The sequence below is a fragment of the Enhydra lutris genome, unplaced genomic scaffold (assembly GCF_002288905.1).
Source record: "Enhydra lutris kenyoni isolate GAN:26980312 unplaced genomic scaffold, ASM228890v2 scaffoldscaffold13, whole genome shotgun sequence".
NCBI lineage: Eukaryota > Metazoa > Chordata > Mammalia > Carnivora > Mustelidae > Enhydra > Enhydra lutris.
This window is the reverse complement of record NW_019154097.1, coordinates 41,708,573-41,729,716: the sequence shown is the minus strand read 5'-3', so window position 1 is coordinate 41,729,716 and position 21,144 is coordinate 41,708,573. Positions and strand designations below refer to the sequence as shown.

At 47.2% G+C, this 21,144-nt stretch overlaps 1 protein-coding gene across 1 annotated transcript in view; it reads right to left on the bottom strand.

The window, feature by feature from the left end:
* Positions 1-20,697, bottom strand: part of LOC111146171 (calneuron 1) — a 468,609-nt gene extending 447,912 nt beyond the window's left edge. The window contains exon 1 of the mRNA XM_022501606.1: positions 20,579-20,697. Within this exon, the coding sequence (XP_022357314.1) occupies positions 20,579-20,697 (119 nt within the window). The remainder of the gene's footprint in view (positions 1-20,578) is intronic.
* Between the last annotated feature and the right edge of the window lie 447 nt (positions 20,698-21,144).

The window sequence follows — 21,144 nt, the reverse complement described above, 5'->3', positions numbered from 1 at the left end:
AAATTTATTTCTTGCCCAACAAAATATTCGCATCAAGTAAAACTCTGAATTTCCTTTTGACAATGCCATTAGATTTTCTTCATAGGTGAATATGGTAGGCAAAATTCTACGATGGCTCTCCTGCCTTTCCTCTTCCCAGTACCCATGCTTTTGTGTAATCCCTTCCCCGTAGCAAAGGCAGAACTGTGACGTGCTTCTAACAAATAGAATATGGCAAAGGCAAAGGGATAAATTTAAATTTCAAAGTTGCAAAGTAATGAAAATATCAAATAAGCTGACTTTTAGGTTAACAAAAAAGGAGATTATCCTGGATGGGCCTGAACTAATTAAGTGATCCCTTTAAAAGATCTGATCTTTTCAGAGTCTGAAGTAGTAAAGTCTCTCTCTCTCTCTTTGTCCTCCCACTGCCCCCTCTCTCCCATTCCCCTCTCTCTCTGCCCTGAATTCTATAGCATCAAGGAAATTAACTTGGCCAGCAGCTTAAAGGGGCTAAGAGGCAGAGCCTTCCCTAGCCAGACTCGCATAGGAGAATGTAGTTCACTGAATATTTTGATTTTAACTTTTGGAGACCCCAAAAAGTGAACCCAGCTAGACCTAACCAGACTCTTGGCCTACAGACACTGTGAGACAATAAGTAGGTATTTTAAGCCACTAAATTTGTAATACAACCACCATGTTACCTGTAAATAGAGTTTTTCTTTTTCCTTTTCAATCTGGATGCCTTTTATTTATTTTTCTAATTACACAGGCTAGAACCTTAGTACAACGTTAGATAGAAGTCGAGAAAATGGTTATAGTTTTCTTGTTCCTGATCTTAGGGGTAAAGCATTCAGTCTTCTACCATTATGATGATGGTAGCTGCACGTTTTTTTATAGATGTTCTTTACCAGATTGAGGCTGTTCCCTTCTGTTCCTAGTTTACTGAAAGTCTTTTTTTTTTAAATCAGGAATAGATGTTGGGTTTTGTCAAATGCTTTCTCTGCATCTATTGAGATGATTATATGATTTTTTTCTTTCAGTCTGTTTTATAGTGAATAATAGTTGATTTTAGAATGTCAAACCAACTTTGTATTTTTTACATAAGCTGCCCAACTTGATTATGTTGTATTATTTTTTATGTAATGCTGTATTTTATTTGTCAAAATTTTATAAAGAATTTTTACATCTATGTTCATAAAAGGTATTTAGTTTTCTTGTAATGTTTTTGTCTGCTTTTAAACAATCAGGATAATGCTGGTTGAGTTTAAACAATCAGGATAATGCTCGTTGAGTTGAGAAGTATTATCTGCTTTGCAGCTTTTTTTTAGGAGTTTATGTAAAAATGGCATTATTTCTTTACCAAATTTGTTTAGTAGAATTTACCTGCAAAGTCATCTGGCTCTGGAGGTTTTTCACGGCGGTGGGGGGGAGGGGGTAATTTTTAACTACAAACATATTTTTTTTGACTGAGATAGCGCTATTCGGGCTGTATATTTATTTTTGAGTGGGCTTGGTGGTGTGTATTTCTTTTAAGAAATAAATGCATCTCATCTACACTGTCAAATTTACTGCCATAAAATTATTCACAATATTCTATTTTTATTCTTTAAACTACAGAATCTGTAACGATGCTATCTCTCTCATTCTTGATATTGGTAATTTTTGACTTCACTTTTTTTTTCTTGATCAATCTAGCTAGCAGCTTCTTGATTTTATCAATCTTTTCAAAGAACCGGCTTTTTGGTTTCATTGATATTATCTATTGTTTTTCTATTTTATTGATTTTTTTCCTGATTTTTCTTTTTTCTTTTTGATCTTTATTCTTTCCTTCCTTGCTTTAGATTTACTTTCTCTTCTTTTTCTAATTTCTTAAAATGGAAGGTTATATTACTGGTTTGAGACCTTTCTTCTTTTCCAATATGGATGTTTAGTGGTAAAAGTTTTCCTTTAAGTACTACTTTATCTATATTCCACACATTTTGATATGATACATTCGTATTTTCATTCAGTTCAACATACTTTCCAGCTTCTCTTTCAAGTTCTTTGACATATAGGGTACGTATGTAGAAGTACATTGTTTATTTCCCAAATATTTCGGGTTTTTTCCCCCAACTATCTGCCTGCCTGCTTTCTAATTTAATCTCACTGTGATTCATGAACATAACTGGTAAGACTTGGATTCTTTTGGGTTATTTATTTATAGCTCATAATATGGTCTATTTTGGTAGATGTTCCATAGTCACATAAAAAAGAATGAGCATTCTGCTGTTACTGGAAGGAATATTCTACAAATTCTAATTACATCAAGTTGAATGGTAGTGTTATTCAAGTCAAGTGTGTGTAACATCTCCAACTATAATTTTGGATACGTCTGTTTCTCCTTGAAGTCTTATCAGTTTTCACCACCCGCACTTTGGAGCTCTGCCATCCTCCTTGAGCAGAGTCCTAGAAAGTCCTCAGGCAGTACGTTGTTGCAATCGCAGGACTCACTTTGTTTCCTGTTTCCCAGGTTTTCCCATTCATTTTTTATTGTGCTGCTGTGAAAACCACTGTTTCATGAATTTTCCAGTTTCTTTTGTTATTGTTTCAGGGGGGAGGGTAAATCCGATTCGTGTTGCTGTTTCCTGGCCCGAAGCAGAAGTCTCCTGAAACCCCATTTTTAAATTAAATATGTTCACCGCTTGTATTGGAACGGCACAAGCAATTTCAGAGAATGTTGGACAGGTTCTGATCCAGACCTACTATCTACTTCGGGCTCCAGGGAAAGCCGGTTCCAGACTGAAGGGAAGATGAGAAAGCTAATAATTTGGTTCCTCTTCAAAATGATTTTCTTCCAACATTGGTCAATGTTTAGTGGGAATTTGGGGACTTATAGTTCTGTTTTAGAAATACCTATTTTCAAGATAAGGACTTTCTTGCATGTACTGAATAGGACAAAACATTGTAACATTTCCCCCTTTTGAATTAGTACAAATTTGTGGGTTTTGCCATCCCACGGAGTTGACTAGAATTAATACCTCTCTAAAACAGGTAGACATAATTTACATGAAATTGTTATTGACGCCTTGTCAAAAACACATCTAAAAACTAGAATTTTCTATGTCCTCATCTGTGGTAGACTCTGTTAGGACTCATGATCTATTTCCCGTTTTCCCTTACAGCTGGATTGGTGCCAGACGACTAGTTCCAGCCGATGAAATGTGTGCTAAAGTGATATAAACCTCTTTGAGATAAAATCAGTTAAAAGCTGGTGTGTCTCCTCTTTTTTTCTCCTCCCTTGCTATGTGACTCTGGAGGCCCCGTGCTCCCCATGGCATAGCTCCCAGATGGGGGAAGCACGTCTCCAACTGTATTAGCCTTCATGGGAGTGACACATACACTTTCTTTATTAAGCCTCTAAGATTTTAGGTTATTATGATAAAGTCTACCCTAGTGAATACGGTGTATTCTTATTTTTCTGATAATAAGGTAGATTTCAAAGGTTATATTGAGGAGTTTAAACTTAGATAGCATACATTCAATTAATGACCATGCTGCTAGCTAACCACATGGTACCTGTCAAACACTGGGCTAAATGCTCTCTATGAATGATCTCATTTAATACAACAGTTACCCCAGTGAAATTACTCCCCTTTGTAAATTGCACTACTCCCTTCATTATATTGGTGCAGAATTCTGACTGCCAACTCTAGGTAACTATCGGACTTTTCTCTGGACATGGTATAAATGACAGACCAAATTTCACCATGCCACTGGCACAAACATGTGCATAAAACTGTCCAGCAGAAATAGGATGCTACCAGTGAAAAGTGTTCTTCACACGAGTGGAAGGTACTCTTGTTATCGTGATCACAGGACCAATCAATATTTTAGCGGTTACCTAAGGTGTACGTAGAAATCTAAATTAACTACCATCACATTTCTCATTTATTTCAGTAATGTTCTTAGCTCTCCATAGAGAAATGGCTATTGTTATGATTTTTACCTATATAATTATATCTACATATATTGCAAAGATTTTCATGAACTACATTTCAATAACAAATATCTTATTTACTTTTCCTTCTATACCAGATACCAGGAGGCATACCTAGCTTCTTGCATTGTAAGATTTGCAGAGAATTGAAGCAGGAAGAAGAGGTGAATAAATGAGGTAAAAAAAAAAGAGTGAATAAATGAGGTGAGTAAATAATATAATATAATAATATATAATGATATAACATAATAATATATAATATAATGTTTTTGTGCACCTGAGAGGTGGTTACCATGTCCTAGCATCAAGGTAATATTACGGGCGACACCAGCTGACAGCTCCTCAAACTTTAAGTGGGTAGATACGTGATAGATAAATATAGATGCATAACTATAAAGACATCTATCCTTCCATATTCAAAAGTACTGTAAGTAAGATATTTGTTATTAAAATATATGAAAAACCAGTATGGATGGAGAGTTGACAGCAGTGCACATTTTTGTTAATTTTGCGAATTCTGTAAGAGTCTGGAAATCCAATAATCAGAAAAATAAAACATCCCACACAGGTCTCAGAGCCCCAGACCAAATGAGGACAGTCAAATTCCGCAAATTGGTAAGTGCCAAGCTTCAGTAAGAATGAAAAAGCCGAACGTGGAGCCTATCAGACAACATCGTAACATGTGGGAACATGTGGCCCAGGAGGCTCAAAAAAAGAGCCTATTCCTGAATGACATCTCAGGAAACAAGTAAATTTTAGAAGCCATGTGCTTGGGCTCATGATAAAGGATAAGGAAGGCATGAGGTTTGTGACCTTGGGATGGGGAGAGGAAAAAACCATGGCGAAGGCAGAGATACAAGTGGGGAAAGGAAGGAAATGTCTGGCAGCAGAATAAAAATGCTCATTAGAGGTGACGAAGGATGGATGTTTCGCTGAAAAATAAATCTAGGCTTTGCTATGGGAGAAAAATCAGAAGAGAAGGACAAAGAATGCGGAAAGAAAGGATGAAGGTTATGCATGTCAACAAGGAAATATATTAGGTATGTAGGGCAAAGAAATAGAGACGCAACCCAAGAATTACGTGTTCCCTAGGAGTAAACCTAAGCTACAGAGAAGAGGGAATTAAAAAAATGAAGATTTTTTTCTAAATTGATTAAAGAGTAAGTATGAAGATCAAAATGGACCACAGCATCCTGACACAGTCAGTTAGAAGAGACTCACGTGTAGTATCTGTGCTGGAAAAGTTTTTGAAATTCAAGAATGGTGAGGAGGGTGGGAATCACTAGAAGGTAAAGGCCAAACACAGCACAAAATGCAACAAAGAGACCCCAAGCCTCTTGGAAAGACGCAAAGATAAATCAAAACTGTACGTGTTGCTGATCAGCCGTTCAGCGGACTGGCCTCCGTGGGCATCGTCCAGCTGAGTGCCAGCACCGGTCACCTCCATGAGGATCAGCAACAGCAACTTTCGTGTCAGGCAGCAAAGGTTCCGGGAGAGGAGGTGGTACCTTGATGGCGAAAGATGATGGATGGAAGGAAGAAAACCAAGGGTCAGGAGAGCCTGGGCACAGCCCCGTGTGAGAAGCGCCTCGAAGACTTTGGGAAGCTTGCATTCCCCAAGAGTGAGCACAGGCAGGCAGGAAGGTGCTCTTCGGTGACTGTTACGACTGCATTTGCAACTCAGGTCTATTTTGAGTTGGAATGTGAGCCCTGGAGAGCAGGACCGATGTGACACTGTCTTCACTTGTGTCCCAACAGCTGGCAGGAAAGGTCCTTGTGGAACTGCAAGCACATGACTTTATTCTCCCCTCCCGGGGGTTGCTCTGAGAAAGGCTGGGGGTGAGTCTGGACACTAGAGAAGAGAAAAGCCCTAGCCAAAAATTGGCTCCTGCCCAGTCAAGGGGAAAAATGTGATGATTTCACAGCTTAATTTCCAATCCACAGTGAAAGTAAGCACTTGGCTCTGTTGTCGCATCGTTGTCACAACCACACCCATTTCTTGTACACAAATGCATCCCTGAGTATGACTTAGCAAAAGAAGGAGGAAGATACTTTCTCCGTGATGAGCAGGGAACATTTGGCAGGTTATATTGCCTTTAATAAAATAGTTTTTCTTCTTTTATAAGGACTTATGCTGAACTATCTCTGGGAATTATTGCTTGTGTTTGGGAGGTGAGTGAGTGCTTGCACATGTGTGCATGGGTCCATATTCTACCCAAGGTCCACTCCTGGGAGACCAGAAGGCCACAGGGAGAATGAAAGCATGTGTTGATGCTGGCACGATTGGACATCTCCATACAAAACAATGAAATTAGACACAGGTTCATAAAATTAATTCAAAATAGGTTATAGACCTAAGTATACAACATAAAACCACAGAATTTCTAGAATAAAATATAGGAGGAATCTAGGCGACCTTGTGTTTGGTAATGAACTTCCAGATAAAACACCTAAAGCATGATCCGTGAGAGAAAAAGTAAGTGGGACTTCATTAGGAGTAAAATAGTATGCGCTGCAAAAGGTCCCTTCACAAGAATGAAACAACAAACCCACATTGGGAGAAAATATTTGAAAGAATACATATCTGACAAAGGACTTTTAGCCAAAATACACAAAGAAATCTTGAAATTCAATAATAAAGAAACAAGGAATTCGATGAAAAAAAAAATGGAGAAAAGATTGGAACAGACACCTCGCCAAAGAAAATATACAGATGTCAAATAAGAATATGGAAAGATGCTCCACATCATATCTCATCAGGGAACACAAACTACGACAATGATGAAAACCACTACACATGTATCAGAATGGCTGAAATCCAAAACCAAAAATGAGGATACCAACGGCTCGCGAAGCCGTGCCGCCGTAAGAACTCTCTTCCCGGCCGGTGGGACTGCAAAACTGGTACGGCCACCTCGGAAGGGGGATTCCTACAAAGCTCAGCATGGTCTTGTCATGCTCTCCAGCAATCGCGCTCCTTGGTAGTTACCCAGACAATCAAAACTATACGTCCATGCAAAAATTTGCAAGCAGGTTTATGGCGCGACATTATTTATGATCTACATGTAAACTGGAAGCATTGTTGCATCTATACAGAAATCTACGGATTGACAGCAGCTTCACTCATAGTGACCGAAAACTGAACGCAACCGAGACGTCCTTCGGGGCGTGTGGAGATAAGCAAACTGTGGTGCATTTATTGGGTGGAAGGTTGTTCCACAATGAAAAGAAATGAGGTATCGAGCCATAAGAAGAGAGAGACGGATCTTAAACGGACATCCGTGGGTGAAAGGAGTCTGGGAAAGGCTGCAGGCGGTAGGGTTCCAAGGAAGGGACATTCTGGGAAAGGTGAAAGTCCGCAGACATGGAAAGGTCGGTGTTGCCAGGTGTTCAGGGATGAAGGAGGACAGTCGAGTAGGCAGAGCACAGGGTGTTTTGGGGACAGCAAAACTATTCCGCAGGACGCAATAATGCGGATATGTGACGGCATGCATCTGTCAAGATCTGCTGGACTTCAGCCCAAAAGTGAACCTTAATGTATGCAAATTTTTAAAAAATCATTTAGGAGGTCAGCAGAACCTGAGGACGGAATGCAGAATGTGACCAATCAATCTGTGTTTAAATGTATGAAGCGAGCTCCCCGTGGGGACGGTGCTGGGGGCAGTGCTGACGCAAGCACCTCCACAAATGAGGGGCATCTGGCCCACTCAGGGCAGGGGAATTGCACATAGAAGCGTTGTCTTTGATAACGTTTCCCACACGAGTCTGATGCGACTCGGACTGTGTGGCAGTTAAACAAGCAAACGGATGGGTAGGAACCAGCTTTCTTGCTGTGGAAGCGGGGGTTTACAGGTCGGTAAGGAAGGGCGGGCGGCTAGACTGACCTGCGTGATAAGGGATTAGAGCGGAAGACAGCAGAGTGACCCCTGTCTGGCTTACTACGGACACGGATGGTTACATACAGAAACACGCATAGACACATATGCCAAACGTAGGTTAATGCACACACATACATTCCTCGCCCTGCCCAGGGGGAGGGCCCGGAGCCAACAATACCTCGGGGGCAGAAAAGCACTTGGAGGGCTTGGATGCTGGTCTCTAGCATCGATCTCTACTAGGAGAAAGCAGACCAGCGTGCTGCGGCGGGCATGCCGAGCCTGGAGCATCTTCTGTGCCAGGAAGTAAGGAAGGGCTCAGAACACGGGCTCAGAACACGGGAGCCAAGAGCTCCCAGCGGCCAAGGCAGCAACCATTTGAGCAGCACAACAAAGTTGTATTGAATTATTACCCAAAATACAAAATAAATGTCCACAGGTCCATATGTATATAAACTCAGGGTTGAATAAAGGCAAAACCTCCTCTACAGAATTCCAGGTAGTTTATGTAGATACTCTGTCCCCACAAAGACCAAGAGGGAGCAGGACTCCTTGTTTCCTACGTGTAGTCTCAGCATAGCGGCTTCCTCCCAAGAACACAGTGCGTAATCCCGGGCTTCCATTACTGCGTATGCACGCAAAGAAAGTGAAAATACGAGTTCAAAGGGATCCATGCACCCGACGTTTACTGCAGCATTATTTACAGACGTCAAGACCTGGAAGCAACTTAGGTGTCCATCAGTGGGTGGATGGATAAAGACGGGGAACCCCCCCAATAGACAATTTATGTATAATAGTGGAATATTATACAGCCATGAAAAAGAATGTGATCTTACCATTTGTGACAACACGGATGGACCCAAAGGGTATTATGCTAAGTGAAACAAGTCAGAGAAAGACAGACAAATACCACATAATTTCATGTATACCAGGAATCTGAAAAACAAAGCAGAAGAACCAAAAACAAAAACCAGAAACAGAAGGGGGACAGGTAGGGGATGGGCCAGAGGGGAGCCGGGTAGGGGGTGGGCAAAAGAAGGGAAGAGGACTAGAGGTACAAACTTCCAGCGGTGAAGTAAGTCAGTCACGGGATGAAAGTACAGCGTGGAGAATAGAGCTAGTGACATTGTGATAGTGTACGGGAACGGATGGCGACTCGAATTGTGGGGAGCATCGTGCAACGTGCGGAATTGTCAGGCTGCTGTGTCGCGCACTTAAACCGATATTGGCTTCGAATGCTGACTGTCCTTCAGTAAAAAGGATTTAGAAGAGTACAGCGTGGAAAGAGGGAAAATTAGTGACTTTACAGTGGAGAATCCTGACACACCCCTCAGCGAGGTGGTCAAGTTCAACATGGACAGTGTTTATAAGTCAAGTTTATAGTATATACCTTTGATATGATGTGATAAAAATGGCGCTTCACCTCCACGGTCTTCCTCCCCAAAACCCATGACCCCAGTATAATCGTAGGAAGAACATTAGACAAATCATTCGAAATACCTAATCAATACCCCTCAAAACTATGAGGGTCATCAAAAATACGGAGAGTCTGAGAAATGGTAAGAACCAACAGGAGCCTACGGAGACGGGACAAGTAGATATACCAGCACATACTGGATGAGGTCCTGGAAGAGATGAGGATGTTAGATAAAATCCTAAGGAAATCTGAACAAAGTCTGGACCTTGGTCCGTCATACTGTGTCAATATCCATTCATTAAATATACCATCCTCATAGTGAAATGGCAGTGAAAAAGTTGAGTGTTACATATATGGGAACTCTGTATCATTTTCTTGATTTTTCTGCAAATCTAAGAGTGTTCCCAAAAACAAGTTTATTTTAAAAAATGTTTAACCCCTCATAGTGTCTTCCCAGGTGACGTGTCTTGCTCCACCATCACAGGTGTCGTCCTCACCCATCCGAACCTGAAGCTTGGAACTGACAACATGGGGCTCCTTCTCGTTACGCAGCTCTTACAGGATCCTGCGATCTGCCCTTACTGTGCGACCCCCTTTCGGTTCTATGCTGAGTCTATGCCTCACCCTCCGACCGGAGGTGGCCCGGGCGTCTACACACATCCTCTGTTCTGGAGACATCTCAGTGTGCCGCTGTGGCAAACAGGTCAGCTCTTCATTTAGTGTCTCTGCCCCTCGGTGACTGAGTGAGGTTCAGGGCAATGACTTGGTTGCCTTCTCCACACGTTTAATGAGACCAAAGGCAGCGTCCCAGGGCAGGTGCCCTGTGTGTGGCCTCCCAGGGTCCCCATGAAGAGATAAGGCAGGAGCCTCTGTTCTCTGGGGTGAGAGGGAGAGAGAAGCAGAACAGCCTTCTTAGCTCTCCCGCTTCCTCCTTATCTTTTGTCCTTCTCCCTCCAACCCAAGACCAGAAAAAGGAAAGAAGTTTCCTCTGCAGAAAGCTGCAGACTCGCCGCTGAGCCTGAAAGGGGGTCAGGGGTATGTATCCTCTTCACACTGGGAGAAGTCGAAGGTCTGAGTCTCTCTGTAGCCTCTGTAGCCTTTGGTTGTGCAAAGTTTCTGTCTACGCAGCACAGCCTTGAAGCCTAGTGCCTTCCTAAAACGTCACCTATCTGCGGCCCAGCCCCGGGGTAAGAAGTCTCTCGACCCGGGTTCAGCCTTAACAGAGACGTGCAAAGGGTGTGAAAATTGCCAAACTCTTATTCCTATCAATCATCTGCTGTCAGTATTGAGTTCTGTGGATCGTTCCTGTGTGGGAGGGGGAGTCGGGGGAAGACGGGCCCTGGAGGAGAGGTTGGGTTGGTTTGGGGGGATTTTTTGGTTTTGTTGTGAGAGGGAGAGAAGGAGAGAGGCAGGGGAGGGGCTGGTGGAGAGGGAGAGAGAGAGTCTTCAGCAGACTCCACACCCGGAGTGGAACTGATCTGACGACCCTGAGATCATGACTTGAACCCAAATCGAGAGGCAGGCGCACGACCGGCCGACCGAGTTACCCGGGAGCCCCGAGGCTGGGTTTTCTTAAAGAGAGAGGGAGGTTTGCCCTGGGGAGGGCTGAAGAGAGAAGTACCGGCTCCGGAAATGAGAGGGCAGGGCTGGCCCTGAGGCCGGGCCACCTGGCCAAGGAACGCAGCAGACTGGGCCCAGGGGGACTCTCGCCCTGGGGGGGCCGGGGACAGAGGAGAGGGGTCCATGATGTTGGATGTTGGATGGGGAAGAATGTATCTTTGTTTTCATTGACCTCTGCACGGAATCCAGGTTTTCTCATAAACAAGCCGCGAGACGCAGCGGAAGGACTGACTTTGCCTCTTGTTTTCCTACAAGGGCACCGTCATGAGTCATCCACACTGTTGTTCACACTTGCGACTGCGATACTCCAACATTGTGACAGTTACGGCTCCCGCTGCTAGGTCTGTTATTTAATGCACCAAGGAAGCGCATATAGGAGTGTGTCGCATGTTTGTTCCATGTAATGTCTGGTCGTGTACTTAAATATAATCGATTTCCTTTGCTGTTGCCTCAATTATTCTAGTTCATGCATTGAAAAACGTAACTCACGGGCGTCACCAGACTGCCAGAGGGATCCAAGCATGAAAACACCCCTTTAAAATATTCCTTTTTGTTTTTGGGGGGACGCTAAGATGTATTCGTAGACTGCAATGTTCCCCCCTAAATTGAAACTCTCTGGTTACTCCTAAGCCTTCGGTAAAACCCATGGTCGGTATCCGTCCGCTGTGTGTTGGTGGCGTTGCTGGGATTTGAGAGAGAGTCCGACGAGGGAAATCGCCCTCTGGCGTCATACCTTGCCCCACAGGCTGGTGGTGACCCCTCACACTGGGGCGTGAACCCCCAGAGAAGGTGCACGGGGCTGACACGGTGCTCGGCGCGTGGGTGGGAGCAGGTAACAAGAGTCAGTGCCGGGTGGCTTGACCCAGGAACAGACCCCAAGCCGACCTGTTCCCCCCAAGGTCAGTATGAGAAAACGACCCCGGGAAGGGAGGGAGGCAGACATTCGGCCAAGAGCAGCGCAGCGGGATTCGTTCCCGCTTTCCCTTAAGTATGTTTCATCGAAGGCCTGTGGGAACAGCAGCCAATTAACTGTACCCTCCAAGCGTCCCCTAGAGCCGTGGAGGGCCCCACTCGCATAATGATATGTCGGGAGCCCCGGCCGCTCTCCCTCCCGGAATGCGCTCGTTACCACTTTTCCTGAAAAACCTGTCCTCGTCGCTGTCTCTGCCCGTATGGGACGTACCAGGTTGGGTAACTTAAAGAGACTAACACTTTTCTAACATAATGTTCAGAATCACGCTCGGGATTCTCAGAGCACTGGGAACGCCCCTTATCTTGACCCGCCCCAGCATCTGGTTCTCCCACATCCCCCAGGAGCAGAGGGGCGTCCCTGAGATCAGGCGCCAGAAGGACCAGCATCCATGAAGAAAAAGCTTTACCAAATTCTTTGACCCAAATTCTTTGAACTTCCTCCCCCGATAGGCGCTCTCTCGACCCCCACTGCCTGAATCTGGGAGAGTTTAGTCTGCTTTGACCACTAAAATACGGCAGAAGGGATTTTTACAAGGCAAAGTCATAAAACGCCAACCAGGTCCAAGCAGGTCTTCCTAGAAGGCCTGTCCCTGGACACTTGTCCTCACAACCAGAGGCCCTGGATGAGAAGCACGAGTCACTCGGAGGAATCCCAGCTGACTCAGCCCCTTAGCCTTCTCAGCCCAGGCTCCAAACCTGAAAATCAACCCAGCGATTCCAAGCCCCAGCCGTCTGCGTCTTTCCAACGGAAGCACCGGACGTCAGGGAGCAGGGAGGCGCTGTCCCCACAGAACTCCTGACCCACAGACTCCACCAGCATAAGATGTTTTTGGTTTATGGCCCCAGCGGGTCTGGAAGGGTTTATCACAAACAACCGTGGACACGTGTGGACCGCAGGTAGAGAGCTGGACATGGCTCCAGTGGCACAGACTGGAGGAGAGACAACTGGTGGGATCAGCCTTGGGCGTGTCTCTCAGTTCCCTTTGCACCTGGGACGGGCAAGGCTGACTTGATCCTGAGGCAAAATGCGGTTTCTCTGCAGTCTTCCGCCAGCAGCAAGACACTTAAGGGACGCGCTCCCCGTCCCTCCCCTTCTCTGCCCCACTTTCTCCGTAGGAGCCAAATGCTCAAATACGTGTGCTGGATGCATTGGGTACATCCCAACGATTCTAAATCTTTCCTAAAAGGGCTTCTGATGATGGATCATTATGGGGTCAAGGTCCGAAATAGCCCTTTGCCAGCAAGAAACCTCTTTGAATGTTTTTGTCTTAAAAACTAGCATTCCGCACCATAACGTATCCACTTTTGTTTTACACTAAACTGTCTTAGATTTCCAGCTGAGAAGGGACACGGACAGTGCATGAGCGTGTGCTGTGTTTATCCCAGATGCCAGTAAGCCCCGGTCTGCTGCTGCGTCCTGATGCAAGGGCCAGAAGGACATGCGTGCAGACGCCTAACGCCCAAAGCCCTTCCAAAGAAAGCAAATTCCTAGGGGCTAACGGGGTTACTGAGCTTGGAGGGCCTTTAGAGGATGTTTATTAATGTCAATGTGGGTCTTTTTATTTTTAAAAAATTTTTAATGTTTTCTTTTTTAAGATTTTATTTATTTATTTGAGAGAAAGAGAGCAGAGCAGCAGGAAGGGCAGAGAGGCGAGGAGAGTCCCCACCAGGTAAAGAGCCCAACACAGGGCTCGGTCCTAAGACCCCGAGACTGCGACCCGAGCTGACGTCAGACGCTTAACTGACCGAGCTACCCAGGCGCCCCTTATGAACGTCAACGTTAATCATAGATTCGTGTCATCATTTTATTAGAGAGACTCACACAGAAAACGAACGGATCCTTGGTGAAAGGATGATTTTGGAGAAAATCTCCAGGCAGGTGAAAACGATCGAAACGTGTGAGCTAAGACCACGTGTTATATTTTCTGTGCAGACTGGGATGGATGCTTTGTGCACATAGAAGTTTATTCTCCGTGAAGACTGTGCTTCTGGCCCTGTGCCCTCGCACTTCCGCAGGGACGCTGCTGCATTCGTTACCACCTCCCAGTCCTTCTCCGCTCTTACCCCCACTCCCTCCACGCCGGGGCCCCCCATCCTCGGACGTCCTTCCCTCAGGCAAACAGGTATGATAATTCTGGAGAGAGATTTGGCCAGTCCAGCACAAGGAAACGTGCGTATACTTTCTGACCCAGAAATTTCCCTTCTAGACAATGTATATTTAGACTCGCTCCGGTTCCTAGGATGACTACAAAGATGCTCACGGCGACGCTGCTGGTGGGAGCAGAAACAGAGCGGCCTAAAGAACCAGCAGCAGGAGAGGACGTTGGTAATAAACTGTTAAGCAAAAAAAATACCCGGGAGCAGCGCGACTGCTAATAACTACAAACGGCGAGTGTGGACGGACACGTGTTCATTTACTCCATGTGTCTTGTACAGCCGCGGGGGGAACCGCCACGCCGCATCCTTGTTTTGCAAGTGAATGATGCGCCCCGGGGTGGTCCCGCTGCCTCCACGTGTGTGGACGTGTGCGTGAGCGTGTGCGTGCGTGTGACATGCTCCTCGGCGTGCCCCGTGCGTGAATTTATCCTAACACACAAACTCCACGGTGAGTACGAGTCCATCTTTTCCACGAGCCTGTTAGGAGAAAGATGATTCACTCTGTCCCCGCACCCAGCACAGAGCCTGGTGCACCAGCTTGCGGTGTCTGAATGGGTTTCGGTGTGAACGTTTGCTGGCCCCGTATTCCAATTTCTTCCCATTCGCTGTGATCTGAGAACCAAGCGTGCCCCAGGAAGAGGAAACAAGCGCGCAGTGTGACTTCCAGGCTTTTACACACACACATTTATTCACGCTCAGTGTTCCAGGCTCAAACTGGAAAAGCTGGGTTGAACAAAGATAAACCACGATCTTTGGGGTAGGGCATGTCTAAGACTGTCCTGGGCGTTGATGTTCTCCAAGAGGTAGATAAAGCAGGAGCGTCATCTGAACCTTCCTTAGCATGAAGCCCTTTCAGAGGAATATTGACTTACGTGACGTTCAGAGGATCATCACTTTGCTACGCGTCGCGTTAGAGGAATCATTGGAATAAATAGGTCGGGGGGAAAGAGAAATCCCAAGACGGGGTCAGACAGTCTCCCCGAGAATGAGTGATTGTAAGATTCACAGCTAAGATCCTCTGCTGTCCCAACTGGATGGCTGGGACCAGAAGGACGAGAGGAGACGAGAAGTGGCCGGTGTAACAAGGGAGAGCAAAACACGCTAATGGACGTGACGCCGTGGCAGGGGGACCCTCCCAGCTGAAGCGCGTGGGGACCTGGCAGGCTGTCAGTGAACATCCCAAAGAAAAGGGGACAGAGGGCAGCAGATTTCTGGGTTCTATTTGAAAAGCTCTTGATTTAGTAGGCAGAGCCCACAAACATAGAGCTTGTAAACTCCCCCGGTAAATTTGATGAGCTGAAGTTCGAATTGGCCCATATCTTGGCCTTATTTCTTCTCCTCTATCAATGTCCTTTCCTCCAGCCAGACTAGGACCAGCGGACTGACAGGGATGGAGGCCAGACCACCGTGAGTTGGGGGAGAAAAGTGAAGGAAAGGTGGAGAATTAAGACAGGCATCGGCAAATTTTTCAAGAAGTTTGAGGAAAATTGTAACCTATCAGTTTTTTAAAAAGATAAGTGACAAGAGAGCTGATGTTTATGATTAGTAGAAGAAAGAGACTGACGAATAATAGAGGAGGTAAGATGGAAGGAATAAGGTTCCTGAGAGAGTGGAGAAGGAAGTAGACATCTGCACACACGTGGTAGGTGGTCCTTGGACTGGTAGAGGGACCCCTCCTCCACTGTGATGGGCAGGGAGGGGGAAATGAACACGAACGCAGAAAAGGGGAGAGGAGAGTGGGCTGGAGGTTGAAGAAGTTTCTTCCTGGGAGCTTTGTTTTCTTGGGGAAGGAGGAAGTGACGTTGCTTTTAGAAGAGTGGGGTTGACACAGTCATGGTGGAGAATGGGGAGGGGACCTGACCCCTGGAAGAACCCCTGAGCCAAACAAGGACTCACTGGGGTTGAAGGTTGTGTGTATGTAAGTTTGCCCACACAGGCCCCACAGCCGTGTAGGATTTTCTTTCACAGGGCCGCACATCCTGAAGTAGGAAGAGCAATCATAAACAGCTATAAAGCAGATTGTCCAAGAGAGGAGAACTCGTGTGAGCTCTAGGAAGTGAGGTGCTCCCGAAGGTGATAAGAGGACGGCTGAGGCCGTGGGAGTGAAGGCTGAGAGGGAAGAAAGTCACTGGAGTTGAAGTGGAGCCACCACGAGGTGAAAATGTTGACTGGTAATCCAAGGGCCATCTTAGTTTCCTCACACGACACCAGGGCTCAGGACAGACACAAGACTCTCGACAAGCCGCTAACAAGTGAGTAAGGCATTTGAGAATCGTGGTGATCATCAGCAGTAAAGCGTGTGATGGCAACTAGGAGGGGCTGGGGGTGATTTTTACACAGCTCTTAAGGGTTGGTGATGTGGAGGTCTCCCACAGCCTCTTCAGGGGTAACACATCACTCTTCATCTCAGGGGTCCTGGAGGACCTCCCCATTCTCCCAAGTGTGCGGGATCACACACGCGTGCACACACACACACACCTTACTCCACTGAGAATAGATCCTCTTCTCTGCGTTAAGTACCGAATTCCCCATAAGACTTACCACAGAAAGGTTTCTGTGAGCCGGAAAACACCAACACTGATGCGGCCCAACCCTTCCCAACCCCACGATGAGCCCAAGACCATCCAGTGAGTTGATGGAGTTGCCCACAGCTGCCTCCTGCTAGGCACCATACGGTACATACTCTCCCCTAAGACAACCCTGGAGCCACTTCTTGGCGATGAGGCATCCTGGTTATGGCTGATGAGTTGAGCGCTGTTGAGATCCAGCAGGGAGCAGTGGCCCCAGAGGTGCCATGGAATTCCCTAGACACCTTTTAGGGACCGTGCAGAGAGGATGAGGAGGAAAACAAGGACGGGCATGCTGGGGGCAGTGGGGGGCCTCTGGCCAATTCCAGCCCAGCTAGGGAGGCCATGGAGATGGAGTCCCTTCTGCCTCTCACTGTGCAGGACCTTAAATCATGGAGGAGCTGATGGGTCCTGTTTATGTAGAGACTCTTTTTATAAGCTATTCAAAGCAAGGGTGGGAGGGAGAAATACGGAAAGAAAAAGTCCCTTTGAATTTCCATCGCTTTCAGAGTCAGCAGTTTAATGAGTCATGCATTCTGAATCCTTGCTTTGTCTACACGTTTTCATTTCAAAATACTAAAAACACTTTGTTTGGAACATGGGCTATTTTTAGCTCATATATCAAGAGTGCACATCCATTTCTCCCCATATTAGAAAAGCTTCCTTCAGATCGGGTTGGGGCTGCACCACGGCGGTAGGGCTGTTTACTGAGCTGTCATCTGTTGAAGCCACCTGGGCATCTCTCCACTCCTGGGGACTCCCTTCCAGCTGGTCTTCTGGGCCTACTGAGTATCCATGGACTAGACCTAGTCCAAAGTCTGGACAAAAGAGGAAGGACCCCTCCTCAGTCTTCCAGGCTGAGGAGTGAGCACCCTGGCTAGAGGCAAGTCAGGTCTTCACGACCTATGCCCTCGCAGGGATCAAAGAAATGAAGTAGAAGTGAAGGAGGTCCCCATTTGTAGGGCATGTTCTTCAGGTATGTCAAGAGAAAGTCTACCTACAACTTGGCAAAGACAGGATTAGATAGTCTGTAGGATTCTTTTATAAATTGCAGGAGGAGATCTGGGAGAAAAACTGGGACGTATAAAGGGGGTACCCTACTTCCCCAGTCCCTGCTCTCTACGTAGGATTTCTTTCCACACGGCGCTTAGTGCTGCTAGCCAGCTTTATCTACCTCATCGCTTTGGTTCCATTAGTGATTTTTTTCGGTTCCGTTAGTGAATTCTCTCCTCTGGGGACCACATTCTTTTAAATGCTCTAGCTTAGAGCATTAATAGCAAGCATGTTACCACCGCTTAAAGGATGGCCAGCCAACTTCAAGAATGGTATACCAAAGCCAATACCTCAAGGGGCTGAGTTGACAAGGTACCTACTTCTCTGGTCACTGCCTTGCTCTTCCATCCGTGTATTTATAGCGGAAGCACCCAAGGGCTTACCCTCTGATTCTCCTCCCTTGGCCTGCTGTCTTGATCGGGAGTGGACAGCAATGAGCAGAGAGGGAGCTTGGAATGGAGACCCTGCCGACTCTCCGCTGAAGCTGGCTGCCAAAATCGGCAGCTATTGGCGAGAGTGATTTTCATATGGACAGACAGACTGGAGACATGCAGACAGGCAGACAGAAGCAGCTTTCTTGGGTTTTCTGTATCACCCAGGCCTTCATTCCAGCCCTTTGAGGTCTTGGAGTCTCGGAGGCAGCCCCTCCACCCGCAACCCCTGCCTGAAGTCTTCCAAACATGTTCCTCTTCTCATTTAGGACACTTCTACCCGATTTCTGTTACTTGCAACCACAATGGCACCAGGAGGTGTGAGAATGGCCTGGGGCAGGTAGATGGGACACATCGAGGAGATGCCTCCCTGCTTTATAATTCTGTCTACTCTGCTGTATCAGGTGTGAGCACGTGGGCCACGGCCCAGCACGCTTCAGCACGTCTGGGGAGGGCCTGACACTCTGCAGGCCCCAATACGGTACTCTCCAAAGGAGGTTCGCAGCTAAGAAACAAAGGACAAGGAGACTATGTGCCTCACAAGTCATCGCTGCTGGAGACGGACATGAGGACATGTCCCCGCAGGCTGTGTTCCCTTCCCCTCCGTGCCCAGCCTTTGTGCTGAGACCTTGACAGTGGAAGCCACTCCCATGGCCACATCTCAATCTTCTCCTTCTGCCTATTGCATAAGGAAATCTTTGAGAAATGTGTGGGTGCGCCCCCAAGGAAGGAGTAAGCAAACGCATGTTTGTGGTGGGCGTGGGTGTGAATCCGTGATGGGAACCATCCTGGAGCCATAGAGACCCTCAGCCTGGGGTCCAAAAAGAATGAATGCCACCCCCCAGGGAGAAGGCATGGGAGAAGCAGATTTGCTCTGCCTGGGCTACGTAGCTGCCCCTGGAGACAGGTGTGCCTACACTGTCTAATTCATGCCCATCACAAGTCTGGCTAAAAAGTTCTAAATCCCAAAGCCACAGGAACAAATGAGGAAATATTTTTTTGTGTCCGATTATGCTGAGCAGAGGTCTGGCTCCGTCGGACTCCCTGGTTACTTCCTGCTTGACGGCTTCATAGCCGCTGGCGTAGACAACTGTCCTCTCCCTCTGTAGCGCCAGCCACACTTGCCATTTGCCACAGCCCACACGGGACATGCAGAAGTGTTTCTCTGCCCCAGTCCTGACCTTCCCTCGATGTGCCCTCCCCCCACTTTCTCAGGGCAAGCACCCAGCAGTCTATCACTTATCCCAGTCTGAGCAAAGGCCAACCGGAAATTCACCCTTGGACTGGATCATTCCTCCTCTTTGGGCTCCTCTCCTAGAAGGGGTGAGCTGGGACGGGGAGGCCCAGCCCAGATCATCCTCCCACACCTCGCCAACCCTCCTGAGCCAACCCTCCACGCCTGCCCTTCAGCATAACACGCCCTTGGCCAAGGGTCTTGTCAGCTCCCAGCTTTGATTTCCCAAACCACGAGTTGTGTTAGAGAAGGTTCTGGATAGAGTCTTACAGCATTCTGTGCTGGGCCCTGCTGTCGAGCCCCAGGGACAAACTATTGAAAATCAGGAGCTGTAGTCCCCTGAAATATTCCCACTTCCTTTTTATCCCCCGCAGCCCAACCATGAACTCATGGCTCCCACCACGGACACTTTTGGCCACTTCTGGCTGCTGGTGGCAGAGAGGGCTCGGGAGCGCATTCCAAAAAGCCTTTGGGAGACCATTTGAGAACATCGGATGATACGACTCACCTCAGACCACCTCAACGACGCCAGCATCACATACATCACAATCCCCCTCCCTGCAAAACCACCTAGAGTTGAAACTCCTCTTGAGTTTTTATATCCTTGAATGTCTCCAAGGAAAAGAAGAAGCAGACTCGAACTCCAGGAAAACTGTGGCTTAGAGCACATAAAGCCCCTCGCCCTTGAACTGACCTCCTCACCTGTAAGTGGGGAGAGGCAGGTAGGCCGGTGGTTACAAATGTATGTTTTGGATTCAGAGACATTTGGGTGGGAATCCTGGCTTTACCTTTGTCTGTGCCGTCTGGAGCAAGTTGCTGAGTGTCTGTCTTTCTCCTGTAAAAATGGGGTTAATAATCCTCCTCTGGGGTTACCATGAGGATTCACTGAGATTGTCTTTGCCAGGCTTCCGCTCCCACCCAGCCCCAGGGTACGCACTCTGTAAGTGACCTCTGTTTCTGCTTGTCCTGACGAGCACCCTCCAACCTAATCGGTCCTGAGAAGGGCAGTTTTCAAACCCCTCCCCTTGCCCCATCCACACGTCTCAGATACAGTCAATGGGAACCCGTCAGGCTCAAGGGAAATGGTACGATCTCTGTACCCAGCTGGGACACCCATCCTCCCAGGACCCCTCCCTGAGGGGTGGAGCGCCCTCTCCCTGCCCACACTGGGACACTCAGCAGCAGCAAATGCTCCCATCCCCGCACCACCCCCTACCTGAGGGCTGAAAACAATCAAGTCCTGAGCAAACACTCGAGAAAGCGCTTTCTCCGGGGGGTTTGGGGGAAGAAGACTTGCCAAGTGGGGAAGTCGGGGGCCTGGCTCCTCGGTGGCTCCTCTCCCCCTCCGGGGGCTCCTCTGCCCCCCTTTTCCTCATTCTCAGGCTTCCCCTCTCCAGGTTGCTCAGGCAGCCGCATCGGAGGTCCAGAGCGATGTTCTCAGAGAGGTTTGTGAGCCCATCAAGGGAAGGTCGGCGGAGACGCACGCTCTGCAAGGAGTTGACAGAAACTTACTGCCGGCACCTGCTGCTGCGTTATTTACTCAAGTCAGCCGCCTCGGTGGTCCGCACCCTCCCTTCCGTGCTGAGACAGGACAGTGGCACAAGATGAGTCATTACAGTCATGACAGATGTTTAGTTATGAACAAGGCCTCAACGTCACCCAAGGGCAGTACACAACCTACCGATAATGTGTTTTGGGAACCAACCAACCTTAATATTTACAGGTACTTTTCCGTTCACACTCCCAAGGGCTTTGCTGTAATAGAAGCCGCGTGGAGAGCCATAGACCCTCCAACACGACTGCACCTTGCAAGAAAGCCCAGCACCTTGCCAGCACGATCTGTTGCCTTGCTGTCGACATCAG